General features: G+C 43.7%; 1 protein-coding gene across 2 annotated transcripts in view; it reads left to right on the top strand.

Moving 5' to 3' along the window:
* The window catches only part of WIPF1 (WAS/WASL interacting protein family member 1), a 100514-nt gene that overhangs the window by 52567 nt on the left and 29526 nt on the right, over positions 1–18421 (top strand). For both annotated transcript variants that reach the window (XM_073545929.1, XM_073545930.1), the window contains exon 2: positions 17155–17232. In XM_073545929.1, coding sequence (XP_073402030.1) covers positions 17188–17232 — 45 coding nt within the window. In that variant the 5' untranslated portion in view covers positions 17155–17187. The remainder of the gene's footprint in view (positions 1–17154; positions 17233–18421) is intronic.

The following is an 18421-nucleotide window of genomic DNA, read 5'->3' as shown; positions in this document are numbered from 1 at the left end:
CAGTAAAGTACATGTTGGCGGAGTGTGGAAGGGAGAATCCTATCCTGCCTGGAGGTTGGCTGGAGCCCTGACCTGGAGAACACAGTACGGAGGCGGGCAGTTGTGTGAACTGCAAACAGTGAGTAAAGCTTTGGAACAGCATACTCTGGTGTCCTCCAGTTATTCCAGCACCGCTACATCTGGGTAACATCATCCATACCATTCTGTGCCTCTCCTCATCCATTGCACCTACACTGCCCTGGGACTACAGCTCCACCTGTGGGGAGCTATACCATCTCTGCTGCACCACACCATCAGTCCCAGCGGACCTGCATGCAGCGTTGGCTTACCACCTTACTTGCCAAACACCACGGGTGGCGTCATGAACTATTCATATAAACTCTAACACCATTAACATCACCGCCATTGATATTGGGCGACCAGGGCCACGGACCGGGTCACCGCTGCTGTGACACATTCCCGCCTTGACACCGGCCGGGTACCGAGTACCCCGCTGCCCTGGGTGTACGAGGGCGTTCCAGTTCCTCTTGGAGGAAGGCCTGGTTCAGACGGCCACTTCGAATATCTGTCCAGTTGCGTCCGTATATTCCGCACATGTATGGCTCCGTGTGCTGCTCTCTGTGCTTGTTCGCATTACAACCTTACCTAAAAGAAAACAATTGCGCTTTACTCACCCTCCTAGGGTCCAACATGGTGCATCATGTAGGCACAATTATCATGTGGGGGACTACTTTTGTGTGAGACACAAAAAGGGCAGTATCTATGGAACACTTTGTATCTGGCTCTGCTCTGTTACTCTGCCATTACTATATAGTTCTGAATTATACTTGTGCAACGTTTGTACTAATGGCCCCAAATCATAGTTTCTTTTTCTCCAGTTTTTTGTGGAGTAATTTCTTCCTTTATTTGTGGCTTTAGTATTTGTGCCTTATTCTCTATAGATTTTATGCCACTTTTTAAGTCGTCTTTCTATTCCCCCAAGACTTTTTTTTATTTTTTCCTTGCTAACTTTGCTTATTCAGAAATTTTAGACAGATTCATGAAATACTACTATAACCAGAAATTTTAGACAGATTCATGAAATACTACTATAACCAAAACCCATATTTTTGTGGCTGCATGATTCCACTCCCAGTAGCTGCCTGAAGTAAGGTTTTTGGCAGAGTTTTTAATTAATATGGCACCTTTTTTTAAATCGAACGTGTGGCTTTGTGAAGATTTTGTGACTTTTGTTGCTCAAGAGTCGTAAATAAAATGGTTATTAAAGACAGAAATAAAAAGCGTTTTTGACTTTGAACCAAACCCATAGACCATGTTGGCTATTTTGAAGAATTTGACGCGAAAAAACATCAAGTGAATAGAACCAGACCAAAAAAAAGTGACTTTAAAAAATTGTAAACTATGAATCGGGCCCAAAGTATCTCCCCCCCAAAAAAAAAGATCCAATTTTACATTTTAATGACGTCCCTGATTTTCTAGAACACTATTGAGGTGGGGTGCTCCATGGCTTGTTTACACTTGGCCCACCAGTGTGTTATAAAGGCCCAGCTCAATGGTGTTCTATGGGGGCCACACATATGGCATGCACAGACATTAGATCTTTCCTCTGACGGTGCTGTCAGGCCAGAGACATGCTGAAAGCTGTCACTTCTCATCTTTCTTTAGCCTTAGGGAATAGGAAATCTTCATGGATTTGCCAGCGCCAGCCTAGCTATATCATGATATTATTACTCAGTTAGATTTACCAAGGTTAATCAGTATATGGGTCTTTTTAAACATGTCTGTAATTTTTTGCGCAGCAAGGGGTTGCCGTAAAATCGCCGAGACATTTCTCAGATTGATCCACATGTCAGATCAAAATCTGTTATGCAAGCCTATGGGTCTGTGAAAAAAAATTGGACTTCAATCGGATGGTATCCAAGTACTGTCTATTTTTCACGGACAGCTAGATACGAAAAGATAGAGGCTTTATTTCTGTTTCTCATCTGAAAAAGCTGCTGAAACTTAGACCAAATAAGACCAAATACAAATGGCAAAAAGTGACCAAACTGATCAAAACTTTGATGAAACAAATGGAAAAAAACACTGGTAAACCTCGGACTGATATTCTCATAGGTGAGAATGACTGGCGTGAATGAACAATCAGAGGTGTAAAACCCGTAAACCGGTCCCCCAACTTTGACTTCTTATTTTGTTGAACTTTTTGTATCATGATCCACTCTATAAGGCTGGGGTCACACTTGCGAGAAACTCGCACGAGTCTCGCATCTCAATACCCGGCGCTGCCGCTGGCACTCGGGATCAGAGTGAGCGGCTGCATGTATTTCTATGCAGCTGAGCGCTCCGGTCCGAATGCTGGCGGCAGTGCCGGATATTGAGACTCGTGCGAGTTTCTTACAAGTGTGACCCCGGCCTAAGGCCGGGATGACTTCACCACATTCAAACAGGCAACACTCGATTTCAAATCTGCCCTCACCTCTGCTAAACAGGCCTACTTCACAACCCTCGTATCTTCCCTATCTTACAACCCCAAACAGTTATTCAAAACTTTTAACTCCCTCCTCCGCCCACCACTGCCTCCTCCAACCTCCCTCATCTCTGCCGAGGACTTTGCCACACACTTCAAAGACAAGATTGACCAAACAAGGCAAGTCTTCATCACTCAACCACCACAACCCCTTTGTATACCAGACCAATGCCCAAACCCCATAACCTCACTCTCCAACATCACTGAAAGGGAGCTTAATCGCCTCTTCTCCAAATCGCACCTCACAACCTGTGCACTTGACCCCATCCCACCTCCTCCCCAACCTCACCACCTCACTTATCCCATCCCTAACCCACCTCTTCAACCTATCACTAACGTCCGGTACCTTCCCTTCTGCTTTCAAGCATGCCACAATCACGCCTATCCTTAAAAAGCCAACCCTCGACCCAACTGCTATGTCCAGCTATCGCCCAATATCATTGCTTCCATTCGCTTCCAAACTCCTGGAACAGCATGTCCACGCTGAACTTTCCTCCCACCTATCATCTAACTTGCTCTTTGACAATCTACAATCCGCCCCCATCACTCCACTGAGACAGCCCTGAACAAAATTACTAACGACCTACTTACAGCCAAATCAAATGGACAATACTCTATACTCCTGCTTCTAGACCTGTCCGCTGCATTTGACACAGTTGACCACTGCCTCCTACTACAGATCCTCTCCTCCGTCGGCATCAAAGGCCTTGCCCTATCCTGGATCTCCTCATACCTTTCCAACCGCACATTCAGCGTCTCCCACTCCCACACCACCTCCTCATCCCACCCTCTCTCTGTTGGAGTCCCCCAAGGCTCTGTTTTAGGACCCCTACTCTTCTCAATCTATACACTTGGTCTGGGGCAACTCATAAAGTCCCACGGATTCCACTACCACCTTTATGCTGATGACACTCAGATCTACCTCTCTGGTCCAGACGTCACCTCTCTGCTTTCCAGGATCCCAGAGTGTCTATCAGCCATATCCTCCTTCTTCTCCTCTCACTTCCTCAAACTCAATGTAGACAAATCTGAACTCATCATCTTTCCGCCATCTCACAGATCTTCTTTACCCGACCTAGCTATAACAATTAAAGACATCACACTTTCCCCAGTACCAGAAGTCCGCTGCCTCGGAGTAACCTTTGACTCTGCCCTGTCCTTCAAACCACACATCCAAGCTCTTTCAACCTCCTGTCGCCTCCAGCTCAAAAATATTTCCAGAATCCGTCCTTTCCTCAACCCTCAATCTACTAAAATGCTTGTGCATGCCCTCATCTCCTACCTCGACTACTGCAACATCCTTTTCTGTGGTCTCCCTGCTAACACCCTCGCACCTCTCCAGTCCATCCTTAACTCTGCCGCCCGACTAATTCATCTCTCTCCTCGCTACTCCTCCGCTTCTCCCCTCTGCAAATCTCTTCACTGGCTCCCATTCCCTCAGCATATCCAGTTCAAATTACTAATTCTGATCTACAAGGCCATCTATAACCTGTCTCCCCCATATGTCTCTGAACTAATCTCCCGATACCTTCCCTCATGTAATCTCCGGTCCTCCCAAGACCTCCTTCTCTCCTCCACACTTATTCGCTCCTCACCCAACCGCCTCCAAGACTTCTCCCGAATAGCCCCTATTCTCTGGAATTCTTTGCCCCAACAAGTCGGACTAACAACCACATTTGGATCCTTCAGATGGAACCTGAAAACCCACCTCTTCAGGAAAGCCTACAGCCTGCAATGACCCCGCTACCTCCTTCTCTCTCACCACTACCGGGATATCACCTCAACCAACACCGGAACTGCTGCAACCCACCAACCTACTGTCTCCTTCCCCACCATCCTGTAGCATGTAAGCCTGAAAGGGCAGGGTCCTCTCTCCACTCTGTATCAGTCTGTCATTGTTTGTTTGTTCACTGTAAGTGATATCTGTAATTTGTATGTAACCCCTTCTCATGTACAGCACCATGGAATCAATGGTGCTATATAAATAAATAATAATAATAATAATTTACACATCCACTTTTGACAGTCCTAGTACAGACTATTATATACGGATCAGCTTCAGGCCTCCTGACTGGAATTTACAGCCTCATAGGTACATTTGAGACTGTCAAATTTGGGTCAGGAGGTCTGTGGCTGGTCCATACGTCGCGAAGTGGTCCATTGTTATGAGTTCATTTTCCCCTTCACCATTGAGGTCTGATGAACTCCCTCTTCTGGTGAAGGAAGGTAGTGAGGCTGATTACAAAGCACCTGAGCTGGTAGAGGATGACTGGGTGATGGGAATTTCTGACTGGATATAAGGCAGCCGATGCCCTTCTGCCTCGCTGGTGAATTCTCTGAGGGATTCTAGGAGACCAGTCTGATTCCTGCTCCTCAAAAGCTAAGTTTTCTGCTTTGCCTTTTGCATTTGTGTTTTGGTTTTGTTTTGCCTTGCTTTTCTGGATTCTGCCATTCCCTGCTGGGGTGAGCTGAATTCCTTTTTGTCTTGTTGCTCTGTCTTCAGAAAATACCTGAGTACTGACATAGTCTTTTTAAAGCCTAGCGTCTTCAGGGCCTTTTTTCCCTGTCAGTCTGTTGGCTCTTGTTTTGATAGGGTTTTCGGTGGATTGCAGACAGCGGCTTTTCTATCCTGTCCTATCTAGTTAGCTTGGGCCCCATCATTTGCTCAGTCTATCTTTCTATATGTTAGTGTTTTTTCTTCTTGCTTCACCGTCATTATATGTTGGGGGCTGCCTATTGCTTTGGGGTCTGCTCTGGGGCAGTTTAGATTTCCCTTTGTCGTTAGGCTATGTATTTCTCCGGCTGTGATCGAGGGGTCTAGGGCACCGTAGGAACCCCCCACGGCTACTGCTAGTTGTTGTTGATAGGTTCAGTAGTCTGCAATACGATAGCTGCCAACTTCTCTGTTTTTTTGGACTTAGCTAGCATTTCTCTTTTGCCTCCTACGGTGACTCATTCATAACAGTCCATACTCTGACATCCCCATGCTACATTGCATTCTGGTTCATTTTCTTTAAGACTTTTTGATATAAAAAAAGAGAAGGTAAATTAGGGACACAGCATAGTCACAAGTGAAAACAGCATTGTGTCTCTGATAGGAACCGTCTACTCCTTTAAATCTCCAGAATAGAGAAATTCATCCTTAGTGCCTGGAGTTGGTACAGATTAATGCCAGCTGCAGGCTCGGTGTTCAGTGACTGGTGTAAGTAACTCGTTCTCTTTACAGGAAAAAAAAAGTGAGATGTTTTCTATCTCCAGGCCTGATCTAACCTTCTAAAGTACGGGACGAGTAACCTGAAGTGAACCTCAGGACAGATGTGCTGACCGTTTTCCTACGACCCACGAGACAGAAAATTGCGTGCACATACAAAAATATTATCCAAAGGATCATATAGTATGTGTTTGTGTTTTTTTTTTTCGCCTACAAAATAACTTTAACTCTTTACAAATCTAATTTTAAGGTATCGGTAGTAAAACAGTAAAATGCACTTGTGAGCATTTGTAATCTGAAAACTAGAGGCAAAAAAAATCATATTCCAACTGATAGAAGAATAGAAGTGACCTCCATCCCATAAAGAAAGAAAACTCTCATATTCGGCCCATAATGTCCAATATTTTAACAAGCTTTGCAACTTCACGAAGGTTACCCAGCAAGAAACCCATGTGTAGACAGCTGTTTGGGAGTCATTATGCGCTAATTTACATATTTTCCCATTGAAAATTGCTAATAAAACTCCATACCTAGACATATTAGCAAATTTACTTTCTAAATCCTGGTCCACTGACGATGTCCGTTGCCAAAATCCCCGGCACCCTCCAATTTGCCTGCCCGGGATAATGTTATCGTTGTTCCATGTCTCACACATGACACCAGGTTGATTATACGGAAGAGGTGCCGGGAATGGCAGGAGCTAAGAGAGATCTCATCTGGCGGCCACAGACAACTCATTTGGCCACTGGATCGGGGTCTACTCAATCGATTCTCTCATCTCTACTCCATACATAGTTGGTCTCCTTAAAGAGACAGCTAGAAATAGCAAAAGCTGTATTCGCCTGTCTTCGGCAGTCCGACAGAGGAAGCCTGGAGCTGCAGAAGGTGCACTTCTCCTCTGACCAAACAGAGCCAAAGTACCATACTTTGACGTCATTCTTGGAAGCCCCATTGATCTAGAATTTATTACCTATTCCTCGGATAGTGTCTTATTTCCAGAGTACCCCTTTAAGGAGAGAAATTCAGATTTAGGTGGTAATACCTGTCCTATCAACATTGTAGGACAGGTTTCTGCAAGTGTAGCAAGACAGCGGCCCTTTTCATGTACTGCAATGATTACCAAATTGAACAAAACAAATGTGACTTGTTAATTAAAGAGTCGCATCCATCTCATAATGAGTATTGCTGGATGGTGCTTGAAAATTTAAGCAATTTTGCAATTTACTGCTTGTTAAATTTTTCAGCCGTTCTTGCGATATTGATACTTTTATTTGCAGCTCGTTGCTATGGAGACCGACCACCGACAGTAGAATCTGAGCAGGAATTCCAAGCACTTTTATATTGAGTTTGTAAGCACCGTATTGAAGCTGCCTCCAGCTTCAGCGTCGTGCTTGCAGGTTAGACAGTGGTCGACATCCTAAACAATGAGTGGTAAGGAAAAGAGAAATGTCCTCACTAGCCAGGGCCGGCGTTAGGGGCAGGCAGACCAGGCAGCTGCCTAGGGCCCCCACTCCTCCAGGGGCCCCAAGCTAGCGGCACATCACACAGCCGCTATGGGGCCCCTGTGAGGCAGGGGGGCTCGCTTGCCCTCAGTGCCGACTCCCACCGCCGCATTGAAGGAGGCAGTGATGGAGGAGAGAGCATCAGCTGATGCTCCCTCTCCCATCATTCCCCGCTCTGCCTCTGACACAGCGGGGGCGCAATGACATCATCGCGCTCTCACTGTGTGCCAGACAGAGCAGAAGGAGACAGGAGCAGCCAGCAGTGCAGGCACGAGGAGAAGGTGAGGAGGTTTTATTTTTTCTATTCTGAGTATTGGACTGGGGGGACTATATACCATGCTCGGCTGTATCATACCATGCTGGGGGGCTTTATACCATGCTGGGCTGAATTACACCATTCTGGGGGGGCTATATACAATGCTGGGCTGTATTATACCATTCTGGGGGGGCTAGATACCATGCTGGGCTGTATTATAAAATGCTGGCCTGTATTATACCATTTTGGGGGGGCTATATACCATGCTGGGCTGTATTACACCATTTTGGGGGGGCTATATACCATGCTGGGCTGTATTACACCATTTTGGGGGGGCTATATACCATGCTGGGCTGTATTATACCATTCTGGGGGGGCTATATACCATGATGGGCTGTATTATACCATTCTGGGGGGGCTATACAGCCCAGCAAGGTATATTATACCGTGCTGAGGGGGCTGTATTATACCATTCTGGGGGGGCTATATACCATGCTGGGCTGTATTATACCATTCTGGGGGGCTATATATCATGCTGGGCTGTAGTATACCATGCTGGGCTATATACCATGCTGTGCTGTATGGTGTGCTGGGCTGTATACCATGTGGTGCTGGGGTATATACTATGCGGCTGTGTTATATACCATGGGGGGGTACACATTATCTTCTATAGGGGGAGGCTGTGTTATATAATATGGGGGGGGCTACATTATATTCTATGGGGAGGTGGGCTGTATTATATTCTATTTGGGGCTACATTATATTCTATGGGGGGGCTGTATTATATTATATTCGATGGGGGCAGCATTATACTATATGAGGAGGGCTACATTGTATTCTATGGAGGGGCTACATTATATCCTATGAAGGGGTTGCCATATTCTATGGAGGGGCTGCATTATACTATATGGGGGGTGGGGCTACATTATATTCTGTGGGGGGGTTACATTATATTCTGTGGAGTGACTGCATGATACTCTGGGGTAGCTGCATTATTCTCTAAGGGGTGGCTGCATTATATTCTATGGGGGTTACATTATATTGTATGGCGGGGCTGCATTATGCTCTATTGGGTGGCTGCATTATACTGTATCGAAGACTATGGAGAATACATTATATGAAGAACTATGGGGTGCATTATGCTATGGGAAGTGAATTGTACTACATGGGTGACTATGGCGGTGCATTATACTATATGGAGAACTACGAAGAGTGTATTATACTATATGGAGGACTGAGCAGTGTATTTTAATATATGGAGGGCTATGAGGAGTGTATTATACTATATGGTGGACTATGGGGTGTAAACTGTAGATGTGCTGCTGATAACATGATATGGTATGGTGACATGTTGGGTGTGTGCAAATGTTGCAGCGCAGTCTGTGGCTTTTTCTGCAGAGAATCAATATCTCTTGGCAGAAACCGCAGGGAAAAACACATGCATTTTTCCTACGGATTCCTAGCATGTGTACAGCGGATTTGATGCAGGTTCTAGTGCGGTTTGGCAGTGCGGATGAGAGAGAGAGATTGATTTCTATGTCCCTGAACGTACACTGCAGCTGCGGTTCTGCAATTGACAAAGTAACATGCTGCGGAAAATAAACCGCAGCAAATCTGCGCGGAATTTTCCGCAGCATGTGCACGGCGGATTTGGTTTTCCATAGGTTTACGTGGTACTGTAAACCGCATGGAAACTGCTGCGGATCCGCAGGACCAAATCCGCTGCGGATCCGCAGCAAAAACCACAACGTGTGCACACACCCTTAGTGATCCATTAGTGATCGTTCTGTTCACATCATTCTGTCTCAGACGGTGGAAAGAGGCCGGGAAACAAGTGTTGAACAACTTCTTCAATTTTGTCGATCTCACACGTTTAGCGGCCTGAACTCAGCACGTGTAAATACAATCGAAATGCTTCTGTGATGTGCAATATGTTAGCATTTGGGGCCCCATTTTAAAAATTGCCTAGGGCCCCACTTTGCCTAAAACCGACCCTGTCACTAGCTATATGTATCATACAGACATAAGTAGAAGGAGATCGCTGGCTGATGTTAGGTGCTGCTGAGCAATGAGACCGAAGTTACAGGTCTGCAATGTCTAATTACAAAAGCAGCAAATTTCATTGATGAATTAAATGTCACAAGTTTTGACCCAGTGCCTTTATCAATCAAACCTGCTATTTTTGTAAGAATATATTGCGGATCAGTATCTTCTTTTCCACTGCTCATCAGGGTACGACACTAACCAGAAGCCATTATTCTTGTCCTTTATGCCTTCAGTATCATCCTTGGACCTATCGATGATTATTAGGCAGCTCCTTTTGGTACAGCAGCAATTCAAATGCTTCCAAAAACTCCCTTGGTTTCTATGCACACATCTTTTTCATGCAGATTCCGACACAGAAACCACCTGAAAATTCAAATCAGAAAATGTTCAAAAGAATGAACACATGCATTTCTATGTAAAAAAATGTCTCGCTGTTCATATGTTCAGGCTTTTGAGTGTTTTTTAAGTCCTTCAGGTTTCTAAAAACGCCAGGCGATTGAGAGAAGTGACCTGACCATTCTTCTGGTGCTTCTCGCTCGGATGATGATCTGCACCTTACAATTCAATAGAAAGTTCGAAAGATGCCTAGAAGATGTCCGGACAACTTTTGGAGAGTTTTTCCACAATTTTTGTTTAAAAATGCTAGCGATTTCTATATTATTCAATGGAGGGGGAAAAAAACGACTGGACAGGACAGTAAAAAAAAAAAAAAGGCATCACAAAAAACATGGGAAAACTCTCCAAAAGACCACCCACAGGCAAAACATTGGAAAAATGCTCAGGGAACAACCTAAAAAGGGCACCAAATGAGCTTCAGGAAAAAAAACACTCTGCCCAGAGTGTTTTTTTTCCTGAAGCTCATTTGGTGCCCTTTTTAGGTTGTTCCCTGAGCATTTTTCCAATGTTTTGCCTGTGGGTGGTCTTTTGGAGAGTTTTCCCATGTTTTTTGTGATGCCCTTTTTTTTTTTTTTTTTTTACTGTCCTGTCCAGTCGTTTTTTTCCCCCTCCATGAAGTGTCAAACTTTAAAAGATGTTGTGACCACATATCCCTAGGGATTGTGCCTGAGACGTCTTTTAGACACCGGCGTTCATGTTGAGCTCTTTTCGGCAAAAGATGCTTCAGGAAAACGTCGGCGGTGGCTTTCCTTAATGGCTTTACATTGATGGCTTATCCTTAGGATAGGTCATCAATGTCTGATCGGCCGGAGTCCGACACCCGGCACCCCCCGCCGATCAACAGTTATCGTGTCGGGGGCGACCGCCAGCAGGAAGTACTCACTTGTGGAGCTGCCCCAACTACTTGTAATGGCCGCAGCAGGGTACTGCACATCCACCTTATTGATTTGAATAGGAGGCGAACGTGCAGCACCAAGCCTCGGCCACTACAAGTTGGTAGCGCAGCTCCGCAAGGGAGTACTTCCGGGCGCCGCAGCTGATCGGCAGCGGTGCCGGGTGTCGGACCCTGGGCGATCAGACTTTTATGACCTATCCTAAGGATACGCCATCAATGTAAACGTAGTGGACAACCTCTTCAAGCATCTTTTTGACGTTTTCTCTGATATCCCCTGCAGTGGCCTAGTCCCTGGTGTTTTTTCTTTTTATTCTATTTATTAATAGTAATCGACTTACAAGTGGAAAATGTGCAAAGAATTGGCCAGTCACTTCATATGAACAGCGAGTCGTTTTTACATTACTGTGCCTGTGTTCACTCCTTTTTGCCCCTTTTTTTTAGGCACATTCTAGGCGGAAAAAGACCCCATGTGCACATACCGGGGTTTCTGCTTGAAAAACTTGTCATTTTTGAAAGCGTCAAAAAACTCTGTTAACATCGCTTTATACCAAATACCATAGAAAAGAGGGGTGACGTTTAATGAGGGGGACCGTATCCTTTTTTTTACAATCGTGGAGAATCCCCCTAAACTTTAAGAAAAACAATTTAACTTTCAGGATAAAAGATAAAATTTGTTCTTATCTAACGAAGCAGTCATACAATATTCTATAAATCACATGTAACTAAACAGAAGCAGCTTTATCTAACTGATCGGCGTGGTGCAAAATTGTGTTTTAACATGGGTATCTTACAGACAGATGCGACATTGGGTCACAGTTTGCTTGTGCCATATTTTTTTCATCCTCTTTGTAACTTCTGCTAAACTTTCCTGAATGGCAGGATTGTTACTGGAGAGTGGCTGAACTTGAAGAGGACTATTAATCTCTGCATTCCTCTTTCTAACCATATTCACAAACACTGCGGCATAGACAATGAACCTCTATTACTGGAATTGCACTTCCATTTGTTTCATTTATAGCGAAATATGACTTATCATCTTCAAGTATGCATCTCAGAAAGTACCCAATAATACAACCCAAACCGCAATACAGAGTTGTAGCGAGGTTTTCCTCCATCCAGAGCTAAGGATCACTGCTCCGCTCTTGCCCTGTATTAGATCACCCAGTCACCGTGGTCAGTTTTCACAATCCAAGTCCTAGTAGTTCTTATTGTTTCCATGCAATCAGTGCTCCTTATTTTATAACTAAAGAGGTTGTCTGGGAAAAAAGTAAAAGTCTCCAAAGGGTTTGGATCTCTAAAAAATAACAAACTTATTAATACTCGCCTAGATCCAGTAGAGGCCACTCCGTAGTCTGAGCTTACACGGGAATAGGAAATGTCACCGTTCCACCAGCAGCTGCACCACTGTAGCCAGTGATTGGCTATAGCAGTCAGGTGACTTGTTCTGCGCGTTATTGGTTGTTTTTCAAATGACCCGTTACTCAAGTCACCTGACCGCTGCAGCTACTCACAGCCCGCAGTGGTCCTGCTGATAGTGGAACGATGAAATCACCTCTTCTTGTGTAAGATTCTTGTGTAAGCTCAGATAATGGAGTGGTCTAAACTGGATCCAGGTGGGTGCCGGTAGGTATCATGTAGTTTTTGTTTGATTTTTATAGCTCAGAGGCCCTGGGGAACTTTTCTTTTTGTGTGGACAACCCCTTTTAGAGTATCATGGTCCCGATTCATCAAGACCAGAGTTTTGTACTCCAGTCTCGATGAACAGTTCACTAGAATAAGATGCAGCAAATTTATGCGACTTGGAAGCATCTTTTAGATGCCGTGTGCCACCTTCGGAAATGTATTCCAGTCAAAGATTGTGTCACGACTCTGTTGTCAGGTGTCGTAGGACCAGGGGCTCCTTCCATGTCCCTAATGCTAGGGGCGCCGTAGTTCTCCCAGTTCCCCTGTATTACATCTGATGATGAAGACGCCAGGACCACGTATCTTGCCTTAGCTCCTGCATCCGCCCTCAGACTGTACCCTTCCTCCACCCAGGTAAGAGGGGAGTAGTAGCATACCATAACACACCAACCAGACTAACAAGGTAATACGAACAGGGATAAAGAAAAATACCAATCATACATATATACACACATAAACAACAGAGGTAAACACCGGGGAGTGCAGGATGGTGTAAACCAAAGTAGGAGAAGGAGGGGAATTATCTCACACCCAAAACCTAGAAACAGTCATAGATAAATCCACCAAACACCTCCTCCAATAATAACCAGCCATGCAGTATAAGCTACTCTGACAATGAGTTCTAGCCAGGACCCAATTTATATAGGAGATGGGAGTGGCTAACAGTGCACTTCTGAGAGCCTTAATGCTCCAGGAGCGCTCAACAGATCAGATTAACCTCTACACTGCTAAAATAAATTTGCACTGTTTAATATGAAGGTGAAGTGCTTCTAATCAGTGCAGGAGTAGGAGAAATCAGACGCTGTGGTCTTCTGACTCCTCTCTGTCGTGGTAAATCCATGACAGATTGGAGTTCAATTTTTTTAAAATTTACATCGGATTTGTTGTGTAAATTATGAAAAGTTTGCTGGCCATGCTTATCTACATCCACTTCAGGTAAACTTCACCCACTTTGTCAAAAACTGATACAGCTAACAAGGACTGGGGTCAAAGCACCAAAAAATGTTAAAAGTTGTACAATTTTTAGTTGTAAAAAAAATGTTTGGCATTTTAAGCAGTTTTAAGTCAAAATTCTGTCCAGAAAGAGCAAGATGAATCTGCTCCTATATGTCTATATTATAACGCAAATAAACCAGTCCTTTTCTTATGAATATATTTAGCATGATTGATATGAGACAGTATCCTTAAAGTAGGTGATAACTTCAAAATTGGTGATGATCCGACTTTTGGAAGCCGCACCCATTGCTAGAAAGTGGCACTTCTTAGAATGGAGAGGCAGTGTGCATGCTCCACGGTGGCTCCATTTATTCTCTATGGCACTGGCAGAGAAAACAGAAATACAGCGCTCCGATATTTCCTACAGAGAATGAACGGAGCGGGGGCTGAGCGTGCCCACTGCTGTTCTGCTCAATTATTAAAGGGCCCCATTATAGCTACTGGTTTCCAGAGGTAGGACCCCACCAATCTAGAAGTTATCATCTATCCCTAGGATAGGTGATAAAGGGGTATTCCACTTGTAAAAAGTTAAAGGGGTTGGCCACTACTTTTTTTTATTGATGGCCTATTTTTAGGCCAGGCTATCAATATCTGATTAGTGGGGGTGCCGAGTGTCAGCTGTTACCTGCATTGGCAAGAAGTTCTCGGATGCTGTCAGAGAACAGCAGCTCCATCGCTTCTGTAGTAGCCTTGGCTGGGTACTGGAGATCCATCCACTTTTCAGGGGGTGGAGCTGCAGTACCTGACCACGCCCACTAGAGTTTTGGCGTAGCTGTTAGGTTCCAGCAGCATTCAAGAACCTCCAGCAGCTGCCAGCGCCGATAACAACTTATTGGCGGGGGTGCCGGGTGCTGCACTCGCACTGATCAGGTATTGGTGCCCTATCCTAAAGATAGGCAATCAATAAAAAAAGTAGTGGACAACTCCTTTAAGTATTGAGTCTTATTGGCAATGCTACATAGTAAATTAAAGTTTGAAAATTATCAATTTCTGAAAATTAATTTACACTCTGGATCTGGACGCGCTTTACTGTCAGTCAGAATAATCTGTTTTCACGATAATTAGTAATATATGCAATTGCCATAGAAAATTATTTGTACATTGAATATTTCTACTTTTTGGAAGAAAGATTGGTTAGGATTAGAATTTTCATACTTTGAAATGAATTTGGTGAGAGGTGTGATTGAGCCGCGAGCCATGCTCTGTATTCCCCTCTCTCGGGGAGGCCGGGGCTACATCTTCTCAGTTAGTTCCTGGAGTTGAAATGAATGTGCATCAGAGGAACAGGATGGCTGTGGGTTTGCAGTGAACACTAACCTTCCTGTTATAGCGCTTTTTTATATTCTTTACAGGAAGCCGGTATATGTGACGGGAAGCATGAGACATAAAAATGACCTAAAGTATCAGCATTTTCAGTCTTCAGATTATCACTTTTTATTGGATTCAATAAATACTAAAGTTTACATGATATTTTTTCTCTTTACTGAAATGAACAATACCACAAACTTGGGGAAAACATGCTTGATCACCAAAGAATCCACAGCGTGCTCATTCTTGTGCACAAAACCCATACATTTTCACCCTAGATTTCATCACTTGTAATGCCAAATCCATTTCATAGTCCGCATGCGTCAAATATGCAGGTTTTATTGTGGACTGCGTAGATTTTCAGTCTGTTACTACCACTTTTGTCATGCTGTATAGCATTTTTTATTGTGTGAACTTTTCGGCCAAAAACCCTACGGTCAGATGTGACATTAAAGTCTATTGTGAAATATAAAATGCTAAGCGGTGTCATTTGTAGGGTTTTTGTGGTGTTTTGGAAGTCGGTAACCTTTTTAAACCAGCACCTCTTGTTGAACCTTGATGTGAAACGCGCGTCGGGTGCGTATTCCTTGAGTGGTGAGGTTCTCTCAATGTCCCTGTGACATAATTTTCTTATTTGTATGTATTACGCTTTGGGGATACTTATATTGTATGCTTAGCATTTACTATTTTGGGATTATACTTTCATGGTAGTATCTGTTTTCAATGCTGAGAGTTTATATATTTTAATTTTCTCCATCTGATTTGTTATCTACCTGTTTTGAGTGGATGATGTCATGACTCACAGATTGCTAGTATTTTTATAATATCTTAACTTTGTATATTCAACTATTTTTAATTATTTAATAAAATTCAGAAATATATTTTCTTAATATAGTCAGCATTTTCAAAACAGCATGCTTTGGGAGTGGCGTTTTTTAAAGAATTGTTATCCTTCAGGCTTTTATCTAGGAAAATATATTACATACTGTATAAAGGAAAAATGCTGAAAAATTCTGTGTTAAGAGAGCCAAATGGCAGCATTTTCTGGTGCATGGCCATCTACCGCTTGCGGGTTTTACTGCAAATTGCTGCAGTTATAAGCACAGATTACTGCATGGAAATGAATGGTAAAATGCAAACAGTTTCACTAAGTGGTAATTACACTTTATAAAAAAAGAGCCTCAGCCAAACGCCTCATTAAGACATCTGCAGGGGAGAGGTTGCATACAGTAAAAAAAAATCCAATTTTTCATTCCTGCGCTAAATTTGATTTTCATCCATTTCTGATCTGTGTATCTGTTTTTACTGTCAGTGTTGCATTCAGTTCTCTCCTATACAAAAAGATAAATTCCAACCTTCTTCTACCCATTAAACGGTTAAAAACGGACAGGACTTGGATGATGCACAGATGGCATCTGTGTGCTATATGTTCACTGACCCATTGATTTAAATGGGTGACTTTGATCCAAAAATCAGATAAAAATCAGCCATGTATAAACCAGAATGGACATGTGAATAGCCCCTCTAGACTATAATGGGTACAAGTTATAGCTGTGAAAAACACATATAGAACACGTAGAAGAATAACGGATGACTGATGTGGACTTAAGGCTCATGCCGACATCCCTGAGACTTAAGGCTCACGCCGACATCCCTGAGACTTAAGGCTCATGCCAACATCCCTGAGACTTAAGGCTCATGCCGACATCCCTGAGATTTAAGGCTCATGCCGACATCCCTGAGACTTAAGGGTTATGCCGACATTCCTGAGACTAGGCCTGAGCAAGGACTGCAATGCACAAACTGTGAGAGGGTTCCCCACCCGACCTCAACAGTTTCAATTCAGTTGACCTATAATAAGCAATGTCTGTAGGTGATGGACTGCATGACTCTGTGCTGTTGTTTACTTATACTGAAGGTTTTATCACTAGGAGATTATCACTGCTGAGACTAACTGCCTCATGTTAAGTCATCCAACTTCGTCTCCCCCTGTGATTAGCAGCTCGCTGTCAATATACAATGTACAAAGAGAGCCTGGTGTTGGCGGGATCAGCTTTCTCAGCTCTGCTACATGCTACATCTAAAAACTTTGATTGTGTCACAACTTCTGCACTCATTAAACTAAATGATACATTGCTGGAATTAGGGTCTCTTTTCCTACATTATACTGTTCTTCGGAGAAGTAGCAAAAACCTGGTGAGACTAATTCTTAAACAGAACAGATCTGTTTATTCACATGTATTATGACATTTCTATGTATCTGGTTTTCTAAATATTCAGCAAAACATAGGGCATATTGATGCATGAACAGTAACGACATATTATTTTTTGCAGGTCCTGGAGACTGTACAGTGAGCCCAGTTGAAGATGCCAGTGCCCCCTCCCCCACCTCCTCCGCCTACACTTGCACAAGTAGGTTATTAAAGAACATCTCCAACTAATAAACAGATATAGATGCATACAATCAGAAATTAATGCATTATTTATGGTCTTAATATCCATTGAGCTTCCCGGCAGGTGCTTTCTTCTCGCCTGAGCAAGTCTTTCTAGTAGGCTAGAATGCTAATAGCCATATCTGTGCTGCGGGTGAAGAGCTCGTGTACGGCTTAGTACTATCCAGCTCCCTTGTGGACACATATTACATACTACATCAGAAATTGAATAAAGGGTTAACTCTATGTCGCCCGGTATAAAAGATGGAAAAGAAGAACGATATCCAGGAATGCGGTTTATTAGTCAACGCGTTTCGAAGTTCCAAACTTCTTCATCAGGACAAACCGCTGGGCCTGATGGAGAAGTTTGGAACTCTGAAACGCGTTGACTAATAAACCGCATTCCTGGATATTATTTTTCTTTTCCATCTTTTGTACCGGCAGCGCAGAGTTAACCCTTTATTCAGATATTACCTTTGCCGTAGGTCTGCAGCAGCCTTGAGTGTTTTTAGTGGTTGTGGTCACACATCCACACAAGGAGAGCACCAGTGCCTTCGGTCTCCTCATTTCTACTCAGATAAGACCCTATTCCGCTGATAGTTTTTCCAGCTTTCTAACCTCATATAACAGACTACGATTTACCCAATCTAAATCTTGTGGATCCTAGAAATTACCGCACCGTCTTTTCTTGTCCATCATATTTAGTTGACATGATTGTGTTATTATATATAGGTATTCCAATATATCTATATACAACTTTTTGCCTTTTCATAAAAAAGAGGATAAAAATGATTCCACTCAATATCAGCCAGCGATCACAGGAAACACGGGGCACAGGAGCCCTTGGGAGAGTCAATCTCACACAGAAGGTGCCAAGGCAGTAGGGGATCCAACACACAAGAATAGATACCACCATGGTTACATACCGGTAGCCGGTTTTTCCGGAACCCATGACAGCACCACATGAGAGAGGGATCCGCCCCGCCAGGACAGGAACCTACTGAAATATAAGGGGCGGCACCTCTCCCCCGCTTCAGTTGGATTACAGAGCATTGAGAGGACTTCCCGGTTAGTTACATGTTTATCCAACACCACATCACACAAATACACCCGACTATTGTGCACACCCATACGGTGAAAAAAGGGGGGGGAATATACGGGTGCTGTCA

Source organism: Dendrobates tinctorius, unplaced genomic scaffold (assembly GCF_039654945.1).
Source record: "Dendrobates tinctorius isolate UK_male_01 unplaced genomic scaffold, ASM3965494v1 ptg000143l, whole genome shotgun sequence".
Lineage (NCBI taxonomy): Eukaryota > Metazoa > Chordata > Amphibia > Anura > Dendrobatidae > Dendrobates > Dendrobates tinctorius.
The sequence above is the reverse complement of the archived record's forward strand: the minus strand, read 5'-3'. Positions and strand labels throughout refer to the sequence as shown.